The sequence below is a fragment of the Hermetia illucens genome, chromosome 4, assembly GCF_905115235.1.
Source record: "Hermetia illucens chromosome 4, iHerIll2.2.curated.20191125, whole genome shotgun sequence".
Lineage (NCBI taxonomy): Eukaryota > Metazoa > Arthropoda > Insecta > Diptera > Stratiomyidae > Hermetia > Hermetia illucens.
In genome coordinates this window covers 52,186,135-52,213,535 of record NC_051852.1, presented here as the reverse complement: position 1 = coordinate 52,213,535, position 27,401 = coordinate 52,186,135, and the positions used below count along the sequence as shown (strand labels likewise).

General features: G+C 41.8%; 2 protein-coding genes and 1 pseudogene across 2 annotated transcripts in view; 2 read left to right on the top strand and 1 right to left on the bottom strand.

The window, feature by feature from the left end:
* Nucleotides 1-19,279, top strand: part of LOC119654587 (phospholipase A(2)-like) — a 79,988-nt gene extending 60,709 nt beyond the window's left edge. The window contains exons 2-6 of the mRNA XM_038060046.1: nucleotides 11,472-11,632; nucleotides 11,688-11,857; nucleotides 11,918-12,112; nucleotides 18,368-18,455; nucleotides 19,052-19,279. Of these exons, the coding sequence (XP_037915974.1) occupies nucleotides 11,472-11,632; nucleotides 11,688-11,857; nucleotides 11,918-12,112; nucleotides 18,368-18,455; nucleotides 19,052-19,148 (711 nt within the window). The 3' untranslated portion in view covers nucleotides 19,149-19,279. The remainder of the gene's footprint in view (nucleotides 1-11,471; nucleotides 11,633-11,687; nucleotides 11,858-11,917; nucleotides 12,113-18,367; nucleotides 18,456-19,051) is intronic.
* A 5,851-nt stretch (nucleotides 19,280-25,130) lies between these two features.
* LOC119655070 (histone H2A-like) lies at nucleotides 25,131-25,752 on the top strand. Its single transcript, XM_038060766.1, has one exon. The coding sequence runs from the start codon at nucleotides 25,266-25,268 to the stop codon at nucleotides 25,638-25,640; it is 375 nt and encodes a 124-aa protein (XP_037916694.1). The 5' UTR covers nucleotides 25,131-25,265; the 3' UTR covers nucleotides 25,641-25,752.
* A 293-nt stretch (nucleotides 25,753-26,045) lies between these two features.
* Nucleotides 26,046-26,569, bottom strand: LOC119654946 (annotated as a pseudogene).
* Between the last annotated feature and the right edge of the window lie 832 nt (nucleotides 26,570-27,401).

Below are 27,401 nucleotides of genomic sequence, written 5' to 3'. Positions count from 1 at the left end.
TACCCGCTCTAACATTTTCCCCACCGTGTCCAAAAGACATATGGAGGTTTACTAGGCTTAGGCAGAAGTACCAACTTCTGTCGCTTCCAAGCCGCCGAAAATATTCCTTCGGACATGCACGCTTCGAACAACTCAGCGAACATGTCCGGCCTGGATTTCACGGCAAGCTTAAGGGCCTTATTCGGTACTCCGTCCAGGCCCGGCGCTTTATTGTCTCCTATTCTGCCGCAGATCTCCAGCAGTTCGTCTCTGGTGACTGGCGGGATTGCCGTCACATTCAGAGGTGGTTGGAATGTGTCGCTGCTCTCCTCTTGCTGGGGGAATAACCCCTAGATGATTTTCAGCAAGAGGGTGGGACACGTGATCTGCTGAGATGAACGGCCTCTGAATCGTCCCATCACGATTCCATAAGCTCTTCCCCACGGGTTTACGTTCGCTTCTGAGCAGAACTCCTTAAAGCATTTCCTCTTACTTCGCTGGATGGCGAGCTTGAGGGTTTTGCGGGCTGCCTTGTAGGCGCACTCTTTCTGCCCTTGATCGACTCTACCTACCGCCCTCTGATCCGCTCTTCTGGCTCGGTGGCAGGCTGATCGAAGACCGGTCAGTTCATCATTCCATCAATACTGGTCTTCTACTGGGGAATGAGCACCGTCTAGGCATGGACGCGTCACATGGTTTGGCGATGCATTAAGCCAGATGGACGGCTCTTTCCGTAGAGGCGCCTGCTTTATCAGATTGATCTAACCACACCTGTATGAATGTCTGCTCATTCAAAGATTTTGCAGACCAGCCTGAAATCTTCTTCGGTTTCGGGCATGATAGTCCTTTGTCCTGAGGCTCGACACATGTCTCAAAGAAGATTGCCTGGTGATCGCTGTGGGTGTAGCGTTCGCTGACGCACCAGGACATACCACGCGCCAGCGAAGGACTGACAAAGGTCAGGTCTACAACCGAGCCTGACCTCCCTTTCTGGAAAGTGTTTACAGCACCGTCGTTAGCCAAAATCAAAACTGTTTATTTGAATAAACCTCATTTTCTTATTGCAATGAGCGCCTTCCTAAAGTCCGGACATTTACTACTTCCGGCAATATGCCGGTTATCTTGTTCCTCTTTCACCTCGCACAATAGGCATTTGGGGTCCCTATTGCACTCCCTAGCAATATGGCCCTTCTCCCCACACCTTCTGCATCGATCGGATCGATCAATGCTGCTGGTGCATACCTTCGCGAAGTGCCTAAAAATGAGGCATTTAAAGCACCTCTTTAGTGAAGTCTGTTCTCTTAACCGGCAGACAACCCATCCAATCCGAACTTTTCCGGCCGCCAACAACTTCTGCGCTGTCTGTCTGTCTGTCACAGGCACTTTTCTCAGAAACGGCTATACCGATTGACACGAAATTTGGTGAGAAGGTGGAACCTGTAGACTCCCAGACATACAGATACAGAGATTTAGGGGGGGTCCCCTTACATGCAAAAGGGGTGTGTAAAATTTTTTTTTCACGAAATATAGTCATGTGGGGTATCAAATGAAACGTCTCGATTATTACTTTTTGAAGCCGGTCTTAGTTTTGAGATTTGTTAAAAAGGCGGGGAGTGGGAGGGGTGCAAAGTGATCATTTCTTTAACGGACCCATTCTCAGAAACTACCCAACCGAAAAATCTGAAAAAATCATGAAGCTGCCTCTATACGGTGCTCAGGCCTCAAAATACTCTCCACATGGATAGCTGCTCAAATTAAGTTAATAATAGTATATTACCATATTTTTGGGAAAATTGAGTAAAACCCCCTTAAATTTATCTCAGAATTATAAAAGTTGGTAGTAATATAAAATATAATATGAATATTATCCCCAAGTTTGATAAAAATCATACTATTAGTAACAAAGTTACAGTAGCTCAAAATTGTCTTTACCACCCGAAGTACTAAATCTGATATGCTAAATGCATATTCTTAACGGATAGTTCTACACTCAAATATACTCACAGAAGAAGCAAACAAAACCTTTCATACCTGAAGCGCCCAGCTTCCGGTTTCCCGACTTGTTAGTTATTTGTCAACCAGACATGTGTGTATGTAGGTATATAACACAATATATGCGTACTAATGAACTTTGCGGGTAGTGCCTAATTCAAATAGATATAAGAAGTAAATCGGAAATATGGGTACGATCAATTTATATACGTGAATATATGTGTACAGTATTCGGAAATAGGCAGTTTGTTTGTTTAGAGTGAGCGTAATATCTATGGCTACGTATGTCTCGTAGTTTGGAAAAATATGAAGGAATATGCTGGATTTGTAGCTATATACGGATAGAAAAATGTGCGTTGAAATTTCTTACATAAGACGAACACAAAACCTCTATACCCGAAGCGCGAGCTTCCAGTATTCCGGCATTGGCATTTGCTAATAATATTAAACTCAGTGTGTGAAACGTATGCGTATGCGTATTATCAATACAGGGGTTTCTATCAAATGATTTATTTAAATCGCTTTCTAGAAAATAGAGGGCAATGGAATTTTTAGCTATGTGACACAGCTGTCGCGCACTCGTCGCTCCTCAGATCTTTTTCTTCAGCCTTCAGTTTGCAAGCGAGGTTGGCTCGTCATGATCGGTGTCGTCATTTTATTTTATCAAATGCCTGATTAGGATGTAATCGCGAGACCTTTAAATCCCAATCCAGTGTATCAAGCCACCATTGTTTTGGCCGTATTTGACCGTTGATCGTCTTACCATTGACTTAGATGTTCTGACCAATACTGGTTATTGAATTCTCGTTAGCGTGAATTACGTGACCACACCATCGAAAACGCCTTTCTCGCTGTTTTTCCACGATCGGTGCAAACCCATATCGATCGCGGATATTCTCATTTCAGACGTGATCAAAACGTGTCACGCCATCATTGCAATGCAACATCTTCGTCCCCATTACCGCAAGACGTTGTTCATTGTCCTTTATAGTCGGCCAACACTCAGGACTATAGAGAGCGGCAGACGGACGACATTGCAGTAAATTTTAGATTTGGGACGTGCGCTGATACGTCGATCACAAAGAACACCAGTTGGGGACTGCCACTTCATCCAGGTTGCGTTAATGCGTAAACAGTTTCATTACGCAGTTCTTCATTGGCTGATAGCATTGACTCGAGACATTTAAATCGCTGAGTTCTGGCAATGGCAGTAACCTGCCCTTCGAGATATTTAAATCACTCAGTTTTGGCAATGGCAGTAACCTGCCCAGAGCAGCTATTTCAATATCTCGGGCCAATGTTATAAGCCAATGGAGAACGACGTTATGCTCCTCACATAGGGAAACACAAAACCTTTTATACCTGAAGCGTCAAGCTTCCGGTTTCCCGACTAGTTTCGTATTACAACGGAAAGGAGCTCCATATATTACCGATTAACAGCTTACACTTTTGAATAAAATAAGGAAATCGCCAGGAAATTACGTTTATAAGTTTCGATTTTCTAATGCGAGAAGACCCTTTCCTTTCTTTCCCCAATCATATGAGGTATAATAGTTTCCATAATACGTGCTCGATTTTTTGAAGACCATGTACTAGCATATTTTTATCTTATCAAGTTAACAGGGCAAAGGCGCTATCTGATAACCCGCACTACATTAATGATATACGAGGTCACGCTACTAAGATTTGAAAGCGTTTGTAGCTTAGTTGCATTCCCGATAATCGTAAACACTTTTGGCAATGAGCGCGGCAAGTTAATGCTGCAGAAATATATTGCGCATGTTATTTGAAAAAATAAAATCGCGACAATTGTGACAATTAACACCTTTGCCATTTCCGTCCTTCTATGTACATACTTTCTGTCTGTCAGGGGAGTGGCATTGATGAGAGTCTATCAATAAACTGTTAAAGGTAGTTGACAGACTCCAAATCTAAGTGTATAAAAGGAAGGGAATGGAAAAGATGTTAATTGACAAAACTTTATTTTTCTCAAATAGCCCAGTTTTTAGGGAGACATCCAAATGCCGCTCAAGTTCCCCTTGCAACTTAGATTTGATAATCGGTTTAGTACATATTAGTTGTATACATTGTCTGGATCCGCCATTTATCCCAATTTAACTGCGTGCCGATATCCTGAGTGAACTGGGCGGTGATGTCTTTAAAAATAGGAAGTTAGCTCGTTTAATGTAAATTTCGACAATAAGCCATGTTTCACATATGTATCTGCTCTCATATAGAAGGTGAATCAAACCAACAACGAGCCTAGAAAACTGGTTTGGTATATTGCACACATGATTAATTTTTAAGATATTCACAACTTCGTGCTCTAATTCTTTCTCACTGTCTTCAGCAGAAACACCATATTCAGATTAATTTTGCTGAAGAAAACACTTGTTATGTTATGTTATGTACAGCTACTGCATAGATGATAAGTTGTCTTTAGACGATTTCAGGGCTTCTTCAGATTCAGTAATCAATTCAAAGTGAATTGAAGTAAGAAGCTTGTTAGTAAATACCTATACGCGAATTCCGCTTCTTCATTACAGGATGGACACGTATCATCTTGGACAATTCCTATTCTGAACATATGCCCAGCTAGTGAATTATGGCTAGTCAGAATGCCCACAATACTTCTGCAAGTCTTCCTGCTTTTCGACAGGATCAACTTCGCTTAGTTCTGAAAGGGAAAATTTGGTGTATTTACCAACATTAAGGCTCACCACTTGACATTAGCTTGTTCCCAGTTTTTGATAGCAGCATAAATCAATGCTACTGACACCCCAATCGCTGGTTGCGGTCCGGCATGGGGGAGATTGAACCCTCTTTTGCTAAAGCATCCGACATTTTATTTCCCTCTACACCACAATGGCCGGGTACCCAGAGTAGTTTCACCGTATTGAATCTAGAAACAGAGTTCAAACGATTTCTACATTCCTGAACGATTTTTGAAGTAATCAAAGGGCTGCTCAACCCCCTCAATGCAGCTTGATTATCGCTACAGATAACGATGTGCCTGCGGGAACTTAGGTGGGGGATCATTAGTAGTTTCGCCAGCTGTTAGCGAATACGGCAAGGCAATGCTAGCGGTAGTTTCGAACAAAATGAATAGCGAAAACCATCACCGTGTGCTAAAAGATCATTGGAAACCATAAACACTTAGAACATTTTCAAGCCGCTCAGTTAAGCAGTTTATCGCATCACGTCAACTATGGCATGGCTCTTACCCTACAATGGGCAGCTACTTCGCTCGTTGTGAATCCGATAACAAATTCCTGCGGCATTATGGTGAAAAAAACGAGCTATAATTAGCATTCATTAGAAAGCATATGCATAATCACTTGAGAACCATGAGGGTGCATGGTATAGACAAGAAACAGAGGTCAAGCTACTCTAGAAGACGCACGAAACATAACTAGGGAAAACTGCCGGACCTTGTATAATTTTCAGGTCCGTAACAAGGAATAAGTGGGGATATACTCATATATACAGCAATAATAACAATAATGCTCACTTATGCAGTGATAATCTGGGCAGTACAACAGTCAGGGAGTTACATAAACTTCATAGACTGGCTTGTATGTGTACTATTGGGACGATGAGAGCGCAGAGGTACTCTTCTCTTCATGGTATCATAGAGATGCCCGAAAGAAGGGCAGAGTATACGGGGGTATCAATTAGATGGACAGCTGCCTAGTATGAAAATGAAGTTTCATTTCGATAAGAAATTTGAAACATTATTGTGCAACAGGGCAGACTGGGACAGGTTGAAAGTAACCTGCCGTCAAGGAAAGATAGTAGATACACATCTGGATCAGCAATTACCTGATTAAAAGGATTTGTCAATACTATATAGATGCTCTTGAATCTGCTAAATGATGTGTATTTTGTTTCTGAATTTACAAGGGTTATTTTATAGTCATTACGAGGACGCCACATATATGTATATACACTCTTAGGAATAAATTCACTAACTATACTTACATGATGCGACCAACCTCTTCTTTAAGTTGTTCTTCCCTTCGGTTGAATTGAAACACCCGAAAGTGTAAAGTCATTCTTCTTATACCCAATTATTCGATCTAAGATGCTGTGGAAGCGAATGACTGGAAAAATACTACAAATCTCGGGGACATGATTCACCTGCGGGAAATAGATAAGGATGTCATGTTGTGATGATAAGGTGTTATGGAGTCCGTGATTGTACTTTGTAGGATTCCGCTCTAAACTTGTGACACCACAATAAACGTAAAATATAAGTTGACTTGGTTCGTTCAAATTATACTATACGTAGACTGCGCCTGATGATGGTTGTCACACCATTTCCAAAATCTCTACACACGAAGAGACACTCGGATTTTGTTGAACGACTAGTCCATCTAATTATAATACTTTCTACTCGCAATATCCTCATGGATTTGGAGTTACGGTGGGAAACATTTCTAGAGGGAAGCTACTGAAATGCATGTGCCGTCACTGCCATTTATCTAACGGGTGTATCATGTATTTTGGCACTAACTTCAAAAGCATGTCATTCGAAAACAAACAATCGATTTGAAAAATCCTTTTAATCGTACTTTATTCTGTTCATGATTCGTCGAAAAATACATTTACAGTACACTTAATGGACCATGGTCCTCGATTTTTCGTAGTGTGGAGCGAATATTCCGAATCAGGTTTTGGCGGACCGATGGATCGATTTCCTTCAACTTTCTCTTGAATCGACCAATCAAATGTTGCTCGTTTCGAGCCTCCCAGCCACCGACGTAGACCATACGCTTGAGAACTGCCCAAAAATTTTCGATTGGACGTGCCTGAGGTACGTTTGAGGGATTGTCCTTTTTCGGCACAAATGGTATATTTTGCTCAGTCAGCCAATTCAATGTTTTTTTTTGCATAATGACAGCTTGCAAGGTCCGGCCAAAACATTATTTCGTCACGACCATGATGTTTTTCGATGAATTGCTTCAATTTTGGCAAGCATTGGCCGATATAAATGTCAGCATTGATCGCTTCTGATTTGTTTGATCGAATCAAAGGCTCTGAAACACCCTTCGATGAAATGGCTGCCCACACCAACACCTTTGGTTCAAATTTTGATTTGCCGGCATATTTAACATCATCTGCTGTTGCTTCAATGTTGTCAGTATAAAAGCCGTCGTTGCCACTCAATTCGTGATGCGAGAATGTGAAGTACAATTCATCATCCAAAATTATGGATTTTCCATTCGCAAAGTGTTTGTCACGAAGTGCACGGCAGCATTTTGGTATTTTTTCGAGTTGTTGTTGTGTATATTTTGGTGCTCGTCGACGTTTACGATAAATTACGTTGTTTTTCTTCAAAATACGATGGACTGTATCTTTCGAAACACCAAATTTGCGTGTTGATTGACCAACCTTGTTTTTCGCACTTGATAGCAGACTTATGACTGTTCTGGCACCTAATTTGGATGGACCACCGCATTGCTTTTTGTTTTCGGGATCTTTACCATCGCGACAATCCTTCAGAACACGGAAAATTGTTCTGCGAGAGATTGGCTTGTCTTTGAACATTTCAAGAATTTCACTAGAACTTAGTCCGCCAAACATGTTGGCGACAGATTTCCGTAAATCGAGCTTGTACGACATTTTGAATGGATCTAACTGCACAATTTGAGTTTGACAGTTCAGTAGGAGTACAGTTAAGTGTGACTAGTGCATTGGTTTACATTTGTGTGTTTGTTTATGCAATCAAATAAACGCCTGAAGTTAATGCCAAAATACATGATACACCCGTTAATAGGTGTGTTAATTCCTTCATCCCAATCATCGAATTTTTTAGAAGTTTTGCTCTCTCGGAAACGAGACGGAAATTAACACGGAAGAAAAAAATGACCAAAATAAGAACAAATTCAACTAATAGAACATTTAATTCAAGACCATAACGGTACACTACAAGATAACAGTGCCCTATAGGAGGCAATATGGTGAGCATTGCGCTCGCCCGAGATTGTTAACCTGGTTTAACTCAGGTACTCATTTTCAGCTGAATCGATTGGTATCCGACATGGGCGTCTACTTCTGGAGTGCTATGTTAGTTGTTTTGACGGTCTTTTCAGAACTCTTTTTTTCAAGTAGTAAAACAAAACTTTACTCAAATAGATTTATTGTCTGCCCGCTTTGTCAATACGGGAAGTCAGTGTTTAGGTCCAGTGACCATCCTGCAAATCATCCTACCGGTATCTTCTTTCGATTATCGCATCGACTGATGTCCCTCATAAGAGATAAGAACAAAGCCCTTTGGCGACGGGTAATTCAGTTATTTTACGCCTTTCTGCAATTTTAACACAAACTTTTATGAAATTGACCTTTCTGCTAATCCCCATCACTGGGTACCTGATAACTGGTTTTGAAGTGATAATATAGCTCCTAATTCGAAAATTAATCGTTTTCCTTTTTCTACGGTTTATTCACGTTCACCTCCCTCATTTCTTTAGCCTTTGTTCCGTTCACAAACGGGGTCGGTTTGTCGTGATCGGTTGCGCCATTTTATTTTATTAAAGGATATAGGGGAGAGGCCTTCAAATCACCATCCAGCTTATCAAGCCACCGTTGTTTCAGCCGGGCTTTTGGTGGGTTACCATCGACTTCAATGTTCAGACCAATCCTGGCGAGTGAATTTTCGATAGCGCGAATTACATGACCATACCATCGAAGACGCCTCACTCGCAATTTTTCCTCTATCGATGCAACCCCATATCGGTAGCAGATATCCTCATTTGGGATGTAATCATGGCGTGTCACGCCATTAGTCCAACATAATATCTCCATCTGCATCACCGCAAGACGCCGTTCATTGTCTTTTACAGTCGGCCAACACTCAGGACTATAGAAGGCGACAGGACGGACGACATTGCGATAAATTTTAGATTTAAGACGTTCGTTGATATGTCCATCACAAAAAACGCCAGTTGTGGATCGCTACTTCATCCAGGTTGCACTAATGCGTGAAGTAATTTCATAGGGCAGTTATCCATGATAGCATTGACCTGATATATTTAAGGCGGTCATCCCGTGTGAAAGCCGTTTTTTTCCGCTTTTTTTTGAAATTTTTTGTGAAGAACTGGACAAAGATACAAATACGAATTTTTCACCATATATTTATTGAGCATGCGTGATAATTTTTCCAGTTCGATAGCATAGTTCATTATTGAAATACAGAGCAATTTATACAACCATCTGCAAAAACAGGTGTTTTTCTGCTGCTATGCTGGAGGGCGCTGCGATCATCTTAAAGAAAAAAGGTAAACGGCAAACGCAAACTAGGATTATTAAAAAATATTAAGAGCTAAATTTTTGACGCGTGTTGAACTTTTTTGTGTGAGTATTGGTGTTTTTCTAAGGCTTCTTTAATGAATAAAAAAAAACTACTGAATGAACCGCAATTATCCTAGTTTGCGGACCGTAGAAATATGTTCTGAATAACTCGTGAAAATTTCAAAGAATTTCGTTGGATAGATTTTGGGCTATGATGCTAGCAGATTTTCAATATGCAGTTTCGCGAAAAACGCAATTTAAAAAGTAGAATGTGATTTTTAGCCATTAAATCTTAACTGATCATTAATCTGCTATACCTAGTCCATAAAACTTAGGTTTCTTGAAGAAACACATGTACAGCCTAAATACGCTCTTTATTATGGCGACCGTCATAAATCCGGCATGTGACTTATTACGTGTCTAACACTATAATTTCCGAACGACTCCAAATATGAAAAAAATTACATTGCCCATATATTCTACAATTGATGTCAACAAAAATTCGATTCCGCGGATCCGACACACGGGATGACCACCTTATATCCATTTTTGAACAAATTGCTCGAGATTTTTGCTATGAGATACCAGGAAAACATCATCTGCATAAAGAAGGTTGCGTAAAGACTTAAAGCGATTATTTTTTGAGCACTCCGGCCTGATCCTGTACCCGATAATCGTTCAGTTGTACCCTCATAAAATCGCCTTGAAGACAGGATATTCATACATATGCACAAATTTCAAATGCGTCTATTCATAAATTATTTAGATTTTACCGAGTAGAAATACCATTCAACATTCGTATCCATTCAGCAATTCCTACATGGCCTTTTGAAAAACACTACATTCAAAATAAGCAACCTTTTGTTCATCAAAGGTCTGATCTGGATGTAGTCATGACGCTTTCAAATCACCATCAAACGTATCAAGCCACCGTTGTCTAGCTCGGCCTTTTGTTTGCTTACTGTCGACTTCGATGTTCAGGCCAATCTTGGCAAGTGAACTTTCATTAGAGCGAATTACGTGACCATATCATCGAAGACGCCTCTCTCACATTTTTTTCACGATCGATACAACCCCACATCGATTGCGGATATCCTCATTTCGGATAGGATCAAAGAAGAAGGACCCCAGTTGTGGAATGAAACTTCATCCAGGTTGCGCTAGTGCGTGAGGCAATTTCATAGCGCAGTTCTTCATTGGCTGATAGAATTGACCCGAGATATTTCAATCGCGCAGTTCTGTACAGGTCACTCTCGTTGACAGCGATAGTGCCTGTTTCATACGAATCGGTCGACAAAAATTCAGTTTTATTCAGCAGTCATTCCATTTCTGGTCAAGCTGCTTGAGATCACTTTTGCTGTTAGACGAGAGAGAGAGAACATCATCTGCATACAGCAGAGTATAGAGCGCTAAACTTGCAACAGTGTCCCTAACAAGAACAAAGAGGAGGGGGTAGAAAGCTTGATGAGTTCTCCTGGCACTAAGTGTTGCTTAAAGCATACCAGAGGAGTTCATGTGGCGCACGATCAACGTCTTCTCTCGATGCAGAAATGAGGGCCATGCTTCTCACGCTTTTTCTCCGTGAGTAACCGCACAGCGTGTATTGCGTCAATAGTTCCGCAGTTCTTGACAAACCTGACTTCATTCACGGTTATGTTATGCGGTTATGCAAGATATGATGGTATAAGACATCAACTGGATTCGACGGTAATTTGAACGTTCTACTGAACTAGTTTTCTTGGAATGGTCGTGTTTCTTTGCCAGTCAGATGGTGTTCTACCCTTCTGAATAACCCGACTGAAAAATCATTGAGTCACAGCGTTGGGTCCTAACTCTTCGCTTTCCAGAGCTCAAATGCAATATTGTCAGGTCCTCTTGCTATCCCCGATTTCATTTGTTTTATTGCTTCCTCGACTTCAATGATGCTAACCACAACTATAAGTTTCATACACGGAATGAAAATAAACTTTCATAAATTGGAATAAACGTGACGGATTTCACTTTCCCGGTGCCGTCTTATCTGGTCTGCAGAATATGAATTATTTACCATGAAGCCTTTATTTTTTTCCATATGCCATCTACATAAATATGTATAATACAATTAACTAAGATTTTGAAGTCGAAATTACGGAACGTAAATATTGATCCATTTCGAATGAACTGTGATCTCCAAGGGCTAATTCTTATTGTATTTTGCTTCATTTCAGATTCTGGGAAAAGTGTCGGGGGCATTGACCATTTGGATGCTGTTGGTCCTTCTATCGTCGAACAGAGTGGAAAGTTCAGCGGTACTCATTGCTGACTTCGCCATGTCCCGGATGATCGCACTTTCGTCTAAATTTCCATTTTGCACCCTATATAAGGATAAGTGAGTTGACATTTTGAAGGTTTGCATGATCATTACGGTGAAATTCCTTCCCTAGAGGCGATATACAGCGAATGCTACTTGCAGCTGACCAACGTCGTATCCGTCAAGTACCCAGAGATTCGGTTCTAGCATTAGAGGCAGTGTGTCATGATTCCAGTAGGTTGGATGAGAAGCAACAAGGCGGATTGGGTTTTATTTATCCTGGAACGAAATGGTGTGGCCCAGGTGGGATGCGAAATGTGTATTTCATATAATTTCTGTTTAATGAAAATAGTTCAATTGCAGGATCTATCGCAACTGATTTTAATGATTTAGGCCACTATGTCGAAGAGGATCGCTGCTGCCGCGAACATGATTTTTGTCCAAATACACTAGCTCCGGGTGAGTGCCGTAAGGGACTTTGTAACACAGGACGTTTCACTCGGTCCCACTGTGATTGTGATGCACGTTTTCGCAGATGTTTGCAATCTCTAAATACAGGTAATTAAATATTTCCGAAATTTGACAACTATCTAAATGAAAATTAACAACACTTGTGCGTCCTTTGCGAAAAAGAATATATACAGTAGAAGCTCGTTACGCACAATTCAGTTTTATGTGAAAAACATTTCCACAAATTATTCTCTGAAGCATCTCTTTGGTCTTGAAAATTAAAAGAATATCGAAAACATGCAAATGCACTTGAGAGAAGTACTCCTAGCATTTAGTTAGTGGAGAGTACTATGAGGATAATATAGAGGAAAGGCTCACCAAGGAACAAATAAAGAAGGCAAAATAATATTTTATGAAAAGGAAAAAAGTTTGCGTCACCGATGGGAAAGCGAAGAACCCTAATGAGGGTAAAAAGGCGCCAAGAGACATACGTTGAAGAATATTCTATTTTCTTTGCTATATAGCTACACGGTCTGATTTTCACGAAGGCAGGAAGCTTCGCAGAAGTCGGTACAGATTACACAGACATCTTGTCTTGTATCCAAAGAACTCGCGAATTCAGCCAAATCAAAGAAGGGAAAAATAGGAACGGAGACAGAGAAAGAATAATTAAACAGAGACTTATACGCAAGGAACTGGAAATAACACCGGAATATTTCACAACAGTGAAATTGCGTGCAGGTAAGGAGAGGGAGTTACAGATTTGTGACGAGAACAGCTCTAACTTCCACCGCAAAAATGAGCCCGGGATGCCGGCAAATATTGGATATACGCTCATCGAATTAAATTTGCTTTATGCCGGATCCACATGTCTGCCAAACCTCTACTGGACAAAACAAAGAGAATTTCTCCGCTTGCTCAAAAAACACTAACGCACTTGTAAACGTGTGGTAAACGTGTGGATGGCGATATTTGGTCTCCAAAATCAAGCCAAACATTTGTAGGTTTAGAGTTTGCGGCAAGTGTCAAACGTGTGTAGCCGGCATTAGGTATGAAACATAAAGCTCGAAGGGAATCACAAATTTCCCCAGTGAACTAAGCAGGATATTACCGCTAGCTAGGATGCGAAAGAGAAATGAGAAAGAGATGGAAATTATTTAGCATATTGTAAAATGTTAAGTCTGATTATGCTGATTATGTGACGGATTCTGCAATGGAAACTTCTAGTCCATAGTCGAAAGAAACTTATTAAGAATCATGAAATCAATATCGTGGTTCTTTAATTTAATAACTGTTGGTATCGTTATGGATTCGAATTAACTCCAATAGTGAGATGATAAAATCAACATTAAGCACGAAGACTACATACAGGCGATTCATCTCCCGGCACTTTACTTGAATCTGTATGGTGAAGGAAAACATTGCGCATGTTCAGCGTTCTTCAATCACTTCCGCGTGAAAAATATCAAGCGTTTACTGTAGTATTATCGTCGTGTATGTAAAGTGTGGGATGGGGAAACATAGATATGTAGGTCATTTGGCCGTCATCGACAGACGCGCCAGTTATTTACCTTGTACCTACCCCCCTTATTTGCAATAATGTTCGCTACTGCCTAGAGTCGATTGGCTGCTCCTGTATTGTAGTAAGATATGACTAATTATTAGAGAACAAAACAAACAAAAAATGAAACAGTACGAAGAATATTATTATTGCGATTACGATTGAATCTGAACAAAACTAAATTTTTGACGACTGATCCCCATGAAACAGGCAATATCATTGTCAATGGCGGTGACCTGCACACAACTGAGGGATTTAAATCTCGGGTCAATGCTATCAGCCAATGGAGAACTACCCTATGAAATTGATTCACGCATTAGTGCAACCTGGTTGAAGTGACGGTCGAAAACTTGCGTTCTTTGTGATCGCAATGTTGTCCGTCCTGTCGTCTTCTATGGTACTCCGTAGTGGCCGACAATAAAACACAATAAACGTCGTCTTGCGTTAATGGAGACGAAGATGTTGCGTTGGACTCTTCTCTTTAAAATAGTTTTCTAAGCCCGCCTTCATCTCGCTATCGGCCGAAAATCTTCATTATCATAGCTCCACTGTTTATCTGTTTCGATTCACTATTTGGCTGTTCTTCTACCTGTCTATATTTTTTCGCCGGAGGCTACAATTCTCCACTAAAACCACCCCTTAACTCCTATTGTCATCCCCGCGGAACCAATGCATCGGTTTACGTTGCGGTGGGAATATAGCTCTAGTCTCTCCCTTCGTCCATCGATTGCATTTACAACCCTCTGCCTCTGAGTCCACCAAACCACGTAGGTCCCTGCATTCTAGTTTGCCCGCAAGACAAACATTTTCTAAAAAAACCTTAAGGTGCTACTGTTCCTCCCAATATCTCTTCTAGACTCTTCCTTTCCCCTGTGAATCTAGAACAATGAAAGAAAACGAGTTCTTCGGAATACCCCCGCAGCTGGGACAGTTAAGTGAGCTGTCCACTTTAAACGTAAAAAGGTATTTACGGTATCCGCCTTGTCCCGTGAAAAACAGCGTAAAATCATAGTTTATCTCATCATGCGCTCTCTGCGTCCCAACCTTGATACTGTGAGTCTCCGCCCGTTTCCATCGTCGTTGTTACCTGCTAAACGATTCCTCTTTCGGCGTTTTTCACGTGCCAATCAGAGAAATAATCGGATCTATCATAGATGTGCGTCATCTCATCTGTCAAAATTTCGATCGGCCGCCGCGAAGGCCGCTTTGTTTGCCGCAACTCACTCCTAACATTGGGCGTCTTAGTGTGAACATGCTGTATACGCTGTTTACTTTTCTCAGAAGCAGCTGAAAGCTGAGTTCTTCGGAAATAATAAAATCATGGCAATCAACACCTTCACCATTCCCGCCCTTCTATGTTCGTTCGGTACGATATAGTGGATGGAAGGGGATACTTGATTTAAAAATATTACACCACAATCAAGTGAGTGAGTGGGTTTTTTCTGTGAGAAACAATCCTCTAACCAATTACATTAGGCTACTGTTACGGCAGATAATAATTTGTCGCCTTTGAACTTGAGAAGCAGAGAATGTCATCCCATGTCGAATGTAATTTTACTCCAACAGGAGGTCGACGTTTGGAAAGCAAAATCCAATCATGGAGGTCATATCAGAGATTTGTTGTTGCCAGACATTGACATCGAAGCCTCCAATAAATAGTTGGCAGATGTACTATTTTATAAGACCGAAGCTTTCCTCACTTGGATTCAAAACGCTTTGCTCCCGACAAAAAACTGTAAACGGTACATTCTTCATGACTCCCCACTAACTATAAATAGGAGACCATCCAATACATAACATCAGCGTGCAGAATATTCAATAGTACTGAATACTCCAGTCGTTAAAGCTCCGTCCACAAGATTCTCCATGAAATCTTGCGTTACAGCATAACTTAGTGGCAAATTACCGTCGTTATTATAAGTATACTCCACAGAGAATCTGGGAAAATGATCGGGTCGAACTATTGTGGGACCACAATATTCCCCATGAACACAGTGTTAGTGGCAATAAACTTGATCTGGTTCTGTTTCTCAAGGAAGAAGGAACGTGCTTCATAATCTACGTAGCCATACCATTTGACCGGAACACTATTGAAAAACCATCAAGAAAAAATCTAGAACTGGTGCCTTTTGGAGGACGATATGAAGCAGACTTGGAGTATAAAAAAAGATCGAAGTAATCCCAGTGGTAATTTCAACGACAGGATTAGTCCCGCAAAATTTCCATAAGGCGCTAAAAACCATCGATCTTAGAGTTGAGCTATACATGGAGATGAAAAAAAACGGTCATCCTTGCAGCCTGTGCTATAGTCTGAAGATTCCTGTCCGGTAATAGTCTGGTCTAGTAGGCTCTACTCTAGATTTGTTTTGTTTTCCATTATACATCTATACTTATATCTCTGTGGTTGAAAACCAACCCATCACTGCTTGAAGTATTTGTGGAATTCGGGGATATAGCAATACATTTTGGCACACTTTGCGTTGAAACTCATCATCGTTGTGATGTGGACCTTTGGATGTTGCCCTCAGTCTATCCTTAGGTTGGTTGCCCCTTGGTCCAGTTGGGGAAGAGGGTTCGTGGGCCTTTTTACTTATATATGATTGGATAGTGGGTCAACCACACCTACGCATCATGCTCGCGGTTGCCCGAAACGCACTTACATTCCCCCCGGGACTTACCAAGATGTCCGCACTCCTCCTCTATTGTTCTGAGCCAAATGTTCTTGGAGCGACCCACTCGTCGGCCATTTTGGGAGAGTGGATTCCAGTGTAGAAATTTTCACCAGAAATTTTGGCTCCTCCTTAACACATGACCTATACATTGCCACTTTCGTCTTCGGATCACGTCGCGTACGGGTGTTAGGCCAGACCCACGTGCTAAGAATATACCACGCAGACAGGTATTGACGAAGGCGTGGAATCTTCGAGTGACAGTGCGATTCACCTTCCATGTGCTCCTCCCCAGTAGCAACACAGAAAAAACATTCAACTTAATTTTGGTATTGAGATAACTACGTTTCCAGATTTTACACAGCGTATCTAGCGGTGTTAATGCGTCGGGCAACATCCAGTTCGGTGCCATTGTCGACAGCAACCACGCTTCCCAGATATATTGATTGATCGACCTTCGATGTTGTGCCCATTAATGCAGATAAGGATGGTGTGATGACCCGTCAGATTTAGAATTCTAGTTTTGTTGGTATTTATCTTCAGTCTAATTTTATCTGCCTTTTTTCCAAATCCAGAGCCATTTGGCCAAAGTTCAACAAACAGATGTCATCAGCGTAGTCGAGGTGTTTAAGAAAAGATGCTACAGTCCATTGAACTTCTCCACATCCTCCGGACAAGGCAACATGAAGAACGTTGCAAATAATAAAGAGAAATAATATCGGTGACAAGATTCCTCTGAGATTTGTGTTTCTCCGGAATGCCCCTTCTGCGTAGAGCGCTCCAAATACACAACCTGTTCACACTCTCGAAATCGCCGAAGAGCAGGTGAATTTCTAAACTCCGCGCACTGTTCCAGAATGATCCATAATATTTTGATGTGGTCAATGCAGGAGGATCCGGAGCATACGAAGTGAGGTATTTCGTGCATGTTCATTGGGAGTTTTCAAATACTTGCTCGTTTCGAACATATTCGAATTTTATGAGCGTGTTCAGAAGGGTTTTGACACACGCGGGCTTCACCGCACTGAAGCTAAAAGGTGACAAGCCAGATATTGAACGCACGGTCTTCTCGAAGGGAACATCTCGTTGCTTACTCTCTATCGTCGTCAGTGGTCTCCAATAGAACAGTCTGTTTCCATGACGTCCACGTGAAAATGCAGCCTGGGTAGACCTCTAATGACTACATTTGCAGGCTTCATGCATTTCGTTATGTAGGAGAAGAAGTCCTTTCCCTTCTCGTGGGTAATTTCCTGATATCCGCAAACTTATTAATTGAGTTGAGTATCATCTTTGTGCTTTCACACCTCTTCTTAATGGTAAATTTGCTTAGGAGCGCTTCCAAGTGATCAGAAACATTGGCGGGTAGCTCATTTTCTTCCTCGTATATGACGATCGGCAAGATTTTCACTTTTCCGATCCATGATTACTGTTGATCACAGTGGCAGCATTCATTATAGTGTCATTAACGGTGTGGCACTCGGGATGGCGGCTGAATTGAACCAAAAGGGTTAAGCAGACCGCTAGTGGACGACGATTGATTAAAAGCTAGTAGTGTAATTCTATAGGTATCTGCTTATATAGCGGCTTTCCAAATTAGAATGAATTTAATTGCATTTCAAGACCTATCTTTCCATCTAGTGGGAACAATAGACAATATGTAATATCTTAGGGTACACTAAATTTAGTGAAAGGAGAACTTTAACCTACTTCGTCAATTGAAGTAAGATTTCCACCAAACATTTCAGTGATGCGCCTCATATTATGGTTTGCATAAGAATTATGTAATCCTAGAATAAACTTTAGGGGTTTGGCAGGCTCTTTAAAAAATATAGCAATATTATATTCTTAACCTTATTTTAGCTCATATCGGAATAGAATTTTTTTTGAAGCTGAGATTTCACTTAGGAACGGTTTTCATAAGATTTTATTTCATTCAAAACCTCATTTAATTATATCATGGAATTAAGTGCCATATTTTATGCAAATTCAGTATGTACGTTAGCCTTATGTTTAACTTGTTGCTTGGAACAGAAATTCAAATGGAAAAATATATGTTTAAATATTGCCTTTTAGCAATTCTTTGTTACTTACCCAAGTAATCTGAATAATAATAATATTTGCATTTATTTGCAGAGACAGCCAACACAATTGGAGCGGTTTTCTTCAACGTGGTCCAGGTGATTTGCTTCCGAGAACGAAGCCCCTGCTCAGTTTGGCAAAGGTCTGAACTAGATCCGATTAACTATTCCTTTACAAATGATTGTTCGCATGTCTTCCAAACTTCCGAAATCTATGTTCCACCGAATGATAAGTTTTTCGCTAGCGTAGCAAACAAACGATTTTTAATTGGCGCCCCTCGTGCACGATCGATTGATATTACCGATAGTAACGAAGTAGCTGGAGATGATTCAGTACGACTCGGTGTAAAAGTCGCGTCCATTGGTCTGGTGGCCCGAAATTTACTGAAGGAAGCATTCCGGGTGCCAATTGAAGGTCTAATTGGGTTCTTTCAAAGGACATTCAATTCGCAGAAGTATTGATCCATCCTTTGCCCAATCCTGCAATATATTATTGCTTTTAGATTTACGTATGCCAAATGCCATTTTTGTTGATTTAATTTTTAATTTACTTATAGGAGCGCATGTACTTTTAGTTCAACTGTTCGTTTTGTCTAGTGTTTGTTGTCTTTTTTACTAGATAACCAAATAGTAACCTGACAATTCTCCCGTAGACTGAGCATTAATACTTTCCAGTATTAGTTAGAATTTAAATAGAAAACTTCTAGTAATAAGATTAATATTTTTAAAAATCCTGTAGAAATGGATACAACCAAACAACATCAGATGAACTTTGTTCTCAATGGGCATATCGTCCCTCTGAAAAATACAACCAGTTTACCCCTCACAGGACTTAGTAAGGAGGTAGAGCTGCAGCAGCAATATTCCATTTCAACTTGAATACAAATCAAAAATAATTACATATGTATGTATAGCGATTAGTCAGTTAATGTTAGAAAAAGCATAATAAAGAATAGTAATCATTGAATTGTTATAATTTTAAAATTTTCAGCGGCGTGCACACCTTTTATGTTTATTTATTTCTTGGCAAAAATGACATTAATCTCCTTCGTTATACTTTCCATTGGCACTAAGGCTTATTCTAGTGTTGAACGAACTTTTTAAAATCATTCTTATTGACACTTGACAGAGCCGTTGTAGTGTTGCATTTTACGTAATCTCTATTCAACGAGCTAGAATGCTACGATCCCTTTTATTCCCCGTAAAAAGACTAGCTGTCCGGACGGCTTAGCGGTTAGAGCGCTAGGTGGTAGCAGAAGGATTTAACTTTGTTTGGTCTTAAAATGAACGGAGAATACTCTAATTACTTATTACATATGCGCACAATGGAAAAAACCCGTGATAAACGCGTTAACCAACGAAAACATGAGTTACTCTAACATTGCACGTAGGATTCCTTATTCTCCCTTGATAGTGGTAACATTACTGTAAGAGCATCGGCGAAAGTGAGATCCTGGGCGCAAAGGCAGATCGGGACGACCTAGAATAACTTCGCTAAGGGAAGATTGAGTACTTCATCTTCATGATTTAAAGGAAGGGTTTGCTTCGTTTGAAAATGTACAAATTTCTGTGCGTTCTGTACGCCGTCGATTACGAAAATGCGGACTTTATGGGCACAGATCTGTTAAAAAGAGTTAATTTGCGAATCGGGTTAAGCGAGAGAGGAGCAATAAGATCGAATCATCTTTTCTAATGAGTGTAAATTTATTTACACATTTATTATTCATAGAACGTATGTCAATAATTAAAAGCTCTCCAACAAACTGGAGTAAAGGTGTGGGGTTGCTTTAGCAGGCGTGATTTAATGAACCTCGCCATTGCAAACTGGAGCATAACTGAGAATAGTTATAAACCGATTCCGGAAAAAAACTTCAGTTCACTTTCCGACACTATAAGCTCCCAGCACATACTGCGGTAATGGTAAGTAACATTGCAGTCATTAGCACCAAAGATTTAAGAAAATAAGTTACCCTTATCCAGTACATAAAAAATATACATGTATATATGTAGAAAATCAAGAACTTTTAGGTGTCAACGTTCTTACAAAGCTAAGGCACTCATACTTTAGATTCGCCTCCACACAGTCCTGACGTCAATTCAACTGAAAATATTCCGAGTTATTCGAAGTTACCACGTACGTAGGATGCAGATAAAGACAATTCAAGATCTTTGAAACGCCATACTTCACACTTGAAACTTCCTAGGACACGGATTGATTTTGTGATCACAATCAGAGCCCCGCTGAGACAAGCAACAACGGCAACAGCGTATACCAAGTGCATGGCTTAGCATTCATACTGGTGGATGCAAGAATTACCTAAATCTCTACCGAAATAAGGAGTACGGCACCCGTGTTGAAACGCAACACCACGCCGAGGCCCGAAGGTCTCTTCTCGCTTGAGCACAACCACAACCACCATGAAACTCCCACTAGGGGGGCCAACCGCAAATAACCGAGCTGTGCTCACATACAACGGGAGTTCACCCAAAGTATGAGAGTCCAGGGGCTTTCCCGGTTCCCATGATACCAGTATACCCCTGGTAAGGTTTCATGACCAATTTGCCACTTCAGATGAGTCCCCGTGCAGACTCGAGCCTGATCGCCCTAATTAGGCCTTTGGAGCATTCGTCTACTGCATCACGGCCGGCAAACCAAAGTGAGTACAGCGTCTCCCGGTGCCACCACTATGGAGGTTCTCCTCGGCCACTTGGTTTTAGTTTGGCCGACAGGGTTGCCGCCCCCTCTTCCTCACCGCCATCTCTGAGCACCAGCTGCGGTGACACGAAAGTCCTGGGGGGTTTAACGTGAGTACCTGCCATGAAGGCTTAATCCCACGGTCCTCTTCGGACACGGATTGATTTTGGGACTACAATCAGAGCCCCGCCATGCAAGCACAGCGGTCCTGGTTTATACTGAGTGCAGGCTCAGCATTCATACCAGTGGATGCGAGGCCTATCTAACACCTCTGCCGCAACTAAGGAGTACGGCGCCCGAGTTGTAAAACGCAACTCCACGCGTGAGCTCCGGAGAGCTCTGCCCGCGATGTAGGCATAACCACAACCACCATGAAACTCCCACTTGGGGGCCAACCGCAAATAACCGGGCCGAGAGCACATCCTCCAGGAATTCTCCTGGAGCATATGCCCTCAGAGGGCCATCCCGGTTCCCATGGTACCAGATAACCTCCGGTGAGGCTTCGTGGCAGAGCCACTTCAGATGAGTTCCTTGCAGACTCGGGTCTGATCGCCCTCCTCGAGTACGTGGGAGCTGCGGTGACAGGTGGAATTGATCCAAATGTTGGTAATGATTGTGGAAGTGGAAGATGAACAAATTCTTCAGTTGAAATCTACTCGAAATATTCTCGCCATCTATTTGTCGCGACTCGATGGTCAGTAAGCAAAATATCGTTCTTGTCATTAACGCAACAGAAGTGCTCAATATGCTGTGTGCGTTCGTTTCGGCTTTTGGCAAATACAGATCAGATACAGTGGCGCTGACAGGTGGAATTGCTGCAAATGTCGGCAATGCTTGTGGATGTGGAAGATCAATAAATTCTTCCGTTGAAATGTGCTCGAAATATTCTGGCCGTCTATCCGCCGGTTGTCAAAGAGTAGTATAGGTCTCAGGGCAAAACGTGGATGGAGCATAAAACCTGGGAAACGCCTGCTGAACCAACACCAACAGCTCTACTACCAAACCCTATCTCCACCTCGAGCTCCGAAAAGCTGCAGAAGGAAAACGATGAAGGCGAGTCTCCCGCGCTTGAAAACGGGACAAATTGTACCAATTGGTCCTCCAGGTTGGGGCTTTGGTAGGGGTCACAACCCTACACAGAAAACAGCTTATTACGAAGCTACAAAAGGAGCCTCGGATTGAACGGATAATACAACGACGAACCCGGTAACGACAAAGGAATAACGATTTGCGCATTTTCTCATGGAAAGTGCGCTCCCTGTGCAGAGAGTTGGTGGGCAACTAGCCGATACCTTGTCCCAATATGGGGCTGATATAACAGCGTTGCAGGAGATGCGTTGGACCGGGACTGGTTTCCAGAAGAAGAGTCGCTACACCATATATTATAGTGGCCATCTAATAAACCATGTGTTCGGAGTAGGTTTCTTAGTCAGCAAAAAAATGAAACCTGCTGTTGTTGACTTTGAAAATATAAGCGAACAGCTATGCACTCTGCGCTTGCGAGGAAAATTTGGAAATATGAGGCTCATTAACGTTCACGCCCCTACAGAGGAGACTGCAGAGTCGGAGAAGGATACCTTCTACGAGGCAGTCGACTAGATCCTCGAAACCTGTCCCAAGTATGATATGAAAATCATACTTGGGGATTTTAACAGCCAAGTAGGGAAGGAGCCCGTATTCAGGCGATACGTTGGCTCCCATAGCTTACACGAAAAAACAAATGATAACGGACTGCGGACTATTCAATTAGCAGGGTCGTACGAAATGGTTGTTGAAAGTACCTGGTTTGCGCGGAAAGCGGTCCACAAACATACGTAGGCCTCCCCAGACGGGACCACTTTCAACCAAATTGACCACGTGTTGATCGAACGCCGTCACCTCTCAGTCTTGATGAATGTCAGGGGGTTAATATAGACTCGAATCACTATCTCGTTGGCATGGTGCTCCGAGCTCGAATAACAACACCACCCAAAATCCCCCCTGACAATCAGATGAGAGTAATGTTGCATTCTCATCAAATCATAAATCGCCAGGAGCCGATGGAATTACAGCCGAATTGGTTAAATATGAAGGCGACTAATTACACCAAGTGGTTCATCAACTTGTGTTCAAAGTGTGGGACAGCGAATCAATGCTTGACTACTGGCAAAGAGGCATTATCTGTCTCATACATAAAAACGGAGATATCACACAATGCAGTAACTATAGAGGTATCACGTTGCTGAGTACCATCTATAAGATATTCTCCGCTATCTTGCTAGGCAGGATAGCCCCATACGTCCAGAACATCATTGGCCCATACCAAAGAGGCTTCACTCCAGGCAAATCAGCAACAGATCAGATTTTCTCTCTGCGGCAAACGATGGAAAAACTGTTGGAATCCCAACCACCATCTTTTCATCGACTTTAAAGCCGTCTACGGTAGCATAGCGAGGGTAGAACTGTACACGGCCATGAGAGAATCCGGTGTCCCGACGAAATTGATAAGACTGACTAGGCTGATCCTGACCAATGGGCGAGACCAGATAAAAGTAGCAGGATCACTCTCAAGACCATTCGACATCAAGAATGGTCTACGACAAGGGGATGCCCTATCATGCGTTCTCTTTAACCTGGCCCTCGAGAAAGTGATCCGTAATGCTGAGGTAAATGCAAGAGGTACGATCCTCTTCAAGTCCACCCAACTACTGGCCGGAACGATCCGAGACATACAAACTGCCTTTATCCAGATCGAGCAGGCGGCGCGAGATCTTGGGCTGCACATCAATGAAAGCAAAACAAAATATATGGTAGCAACGTCACCACCAAAAACCAACCAACCAACAACATCAAACCGCACTGGTCAAACGGCAAGAATAAAGATAGGAGACTAAAACTTTCAGACCGTTGATAATTTCTCCTATCTGGGGTCGAAAATCATAACCGATAACAGCTATGACGGTGAATTCCGCGCACGGTTGTTGGCAGCCTGTAGAACCTAGTTCAGCTTACAAATGTTCCGCTCGAAACGTCTCACCATAGGGTGAAAGCTCTTACTGTACAAGATAATGATCTTATCAGTCCTGATATATTCCTCGGAAACTTGGGTTCTTAGCAAGAAAAATTGCGACCTCTTGGCGGAGAAGAAGGCGGAGAACAATCCTTCGAAGAATTTTTGGCCCCCTCTATGAGCATCGACGATTCCGAAATCTTGACAAGTCGATACAGATCGAGTGTTCACTTTATTGTAAAGAGCTTTCTAATGGACCGCCCGAGTGACAGCAATCGTTTCCTGTGCTTCACGGTTCGCATTCTTATAAATTTACCAATAGGCCATCTGTATTTCTTGTACCTTTGCATGTAATAGAACTGCATCCCGTCAACAAAGCTATTATCTTCTTACACTCATCGGTTTGCGTTTTCATAGTCAATCAGATCTACTGATAGATCCTTCCTTATAGAACGTGGCCGATAATTTCACGCACGTTGGAAATAAAGGTACTTTTGATGGCCGCCAAATTCTCATAGACGTTCTCCTCTATATCTGAAATCTCCGTTGGCGCGCTGCACTGTACAATTGTTATGCTTAAGGACTGGAATTTCACAGTCAACATCTTATCAGAAACTGGCCCCCAAATCATGAGAGTGCGCCTTGCGGTAGTCGTCATCAACCTGTTACCACTAGGCTCTCAAAAACACAATGACATAAAGGGTGAGGAATACTGTATAGAGTCTCCCCATCTTATTTAGGCCCAGAATATCAAGGTTACATCGGCTGAACTTTTGCTCAAACTGGAGAAAGAGAATATTCTGTGGGGATCGAGAAACTGAAGCCATCCGTCATATCCGTCGCGCTGTTGTCGTAAGGAAATTTTGAAATTTGCAGGTTGCCTGCCCATAAATTCCTATCCCTTTTAGTCATCTTTTATGAGAAGCAGGGAATAATTTAAGCGTATTCTCAACCCCGAGTCAATGACGGACAGAATTTAGATCCTTTTCCTCCTGCTCTTTATTTATTTATCATTACAAAATACATCCTACAATTGTTAAAATGGTTACTTCTACGAATGAGGTGGGTCTATTATTTGACTATTTAGTTGACTGAGACCCTACCTAACATACAAACTTATTCTCTTTTTTCGACGTGTAGCAACCTAGCAATCGTTTGCAAAATTGGAACATTTTTGAAGTTCACAAACGTTTTAAATCGGAACAGAACAACGCTTTCCTTTCTGTTGATCATTATCCTCAATTTCTAGCAAAGTTTACGGATTGAGCCATGTCGGGACGTGGTAAAGGAGGAAAGGTAAAACAGAAGGCCAAGTCTCGATCAAATCGTGCTGGACTTCAATTTCCCGTTGGTCGTATTCATCGCTTACTGAAAAAAGGAAATTATGCTGAGAGGGTTGGTGCTGGAGCTCCTGTATATCTTGCTGCAGTAATGGAGTATCTAGCAGCCGAAGTGCTCGAATTGGCTGGGAATGCAGCCCGCGATAACAAGAAAACTAGAATCATCCCCCGACACCTACAACTAGCGATTCGTAATGACGAAGAGTTGAACAAGTTACTTGCAGGAGTCACCATTGCACAAGGAGGGGTTCTGCCCAATATTCAAGCCGTTCTTCTCCCAAAGAAGTCAGAGAAGAAAGCATAGCCAATATCACTGACTAGATTCAGAAAATAACATGTACCATAAGCTGTGATGCTGAGAGCGAACACATATAATAAAGTAAATGTTGTTGCGAGAAAGCACAAATAAATGTGAATCATCTCCTTTCAATGCCTTAGCTAAAATTAGTTTCCTGGGACTGTCATACTAAGCCCACGGGCTAATTGTCTAGATCCCATCTACTAAAGTTGTGGTCAACAACGCTCATTTATTTCGGTCCGTTATTGTGGTTTCATTTGTGTTAGATAAAAATGGCATAAAAGCTAATACCTCTGCGACCAATTACTTCATTGCAAACGAGATAAGGAAGGTTCACAGTGTCATTTCTAACGTGGTACCGTTTCATATATCTTGAACCAAACCCCTACTTCTAACAAAATCTTTCTTTATTGCGCTAAATGGCTTACAACTCAAAATTACACTTTATTGAAACTATTATTGGTTCTGAAAAGCATCTTTGGTGTTTGCATTATGTTTATATTGATTCCGATTTGAAGCATTGCCCATGATCACTTTCACGTCTACTGTTGTTTTCAATTAACCTCCAAAACCATACAAGGTCCTTCCTTGACGCTTCAAAGCGTAAACAATGTCCATAGCAGTGACTGTTTTCCGCTTGGCGTGTTCGGTGTAAGTTACAGCATCACGGATAATATTTTCCAAGAACGCCTTCAGAACGCCACGCCACGCCACGACCTGAGATTCGTTTCACGCCACCTCGGCGAGCCAATCGACGAATAGCGGGTTTCGTTATACCTTGAATGTTGTCTCGGAGAACCTTACGGTGACGCTTGGCACCACCCTTGCCCAATCCTTTTCCACCTTTTCCACGACCAGTCATCTTGGTTCAAATTGCAGAAAATGAAACTGAAATGATACTAGTCGAATCTAATTCCATTCTATATGAAATATTTTGAAGGCTAATTAACAGCCTACTTGATCTGCTACAGGAGCAGAAATTGTGGGTTAAATATAGTAAAAAATTTAATAAACGCTAGGAAAATAGAACCGTTTTTTTCGTTGAGATGAATTGAAATACTTTCTGGCAATGAGTTTCTGCTCTACCTTAGACCTTCTCAAGCAGGGTCATAGCCCATCCCGGTTTTGCGTCAAGGTCCACTAATTCGATATCTATAAAAGCCGTCTGGCGTCCTGGCCTACGCCATCGCTCCACCTCTTTTTCTACCATAGATATTACCATTATAGACTTTCCGGGCTGGATCATCCTCATCCATACCGATTAAGTGACCCGCCCACCGTAACCTATTGAGTCGGATTTTATCCACAACCTGACGGTCATGACAGCGCTCATAGATTTCGTTGTTATGTAGGCTACGGAATTGTCCATCCTCATGTAGGGAAAGATCATTGTCCTGTAGAATAAGAGCTTTGATGTTTCGTTGAGACGTTTCGAGCGAAACAGTTTTTGTAAGCTGTGGTTGTGATTTTCAACCCTAGATAGGAGATATTATCAACGGTCTCAAAGTTGTTGTCTCCTATCTTTATTCTTCTCGTTTGACCAGGGCGACTTGATGTTGTTGGTTTAGTTTTTGGTGCGACGTTGCCCCCATATATTTCGTGTTACCTTCATTGATGTGCAGCCCAAGATCTCGCGCCGTCTGCTCGAACTGAATGAAGGCAGTTGTACATCTCGGGTCGTCCTTCCCATGATATCGATATCGTCAGCATAGGAAAGCAGTTGGGTGGACTTAAAGACGTACCTCAGCATCACGAATCACTCTTCCC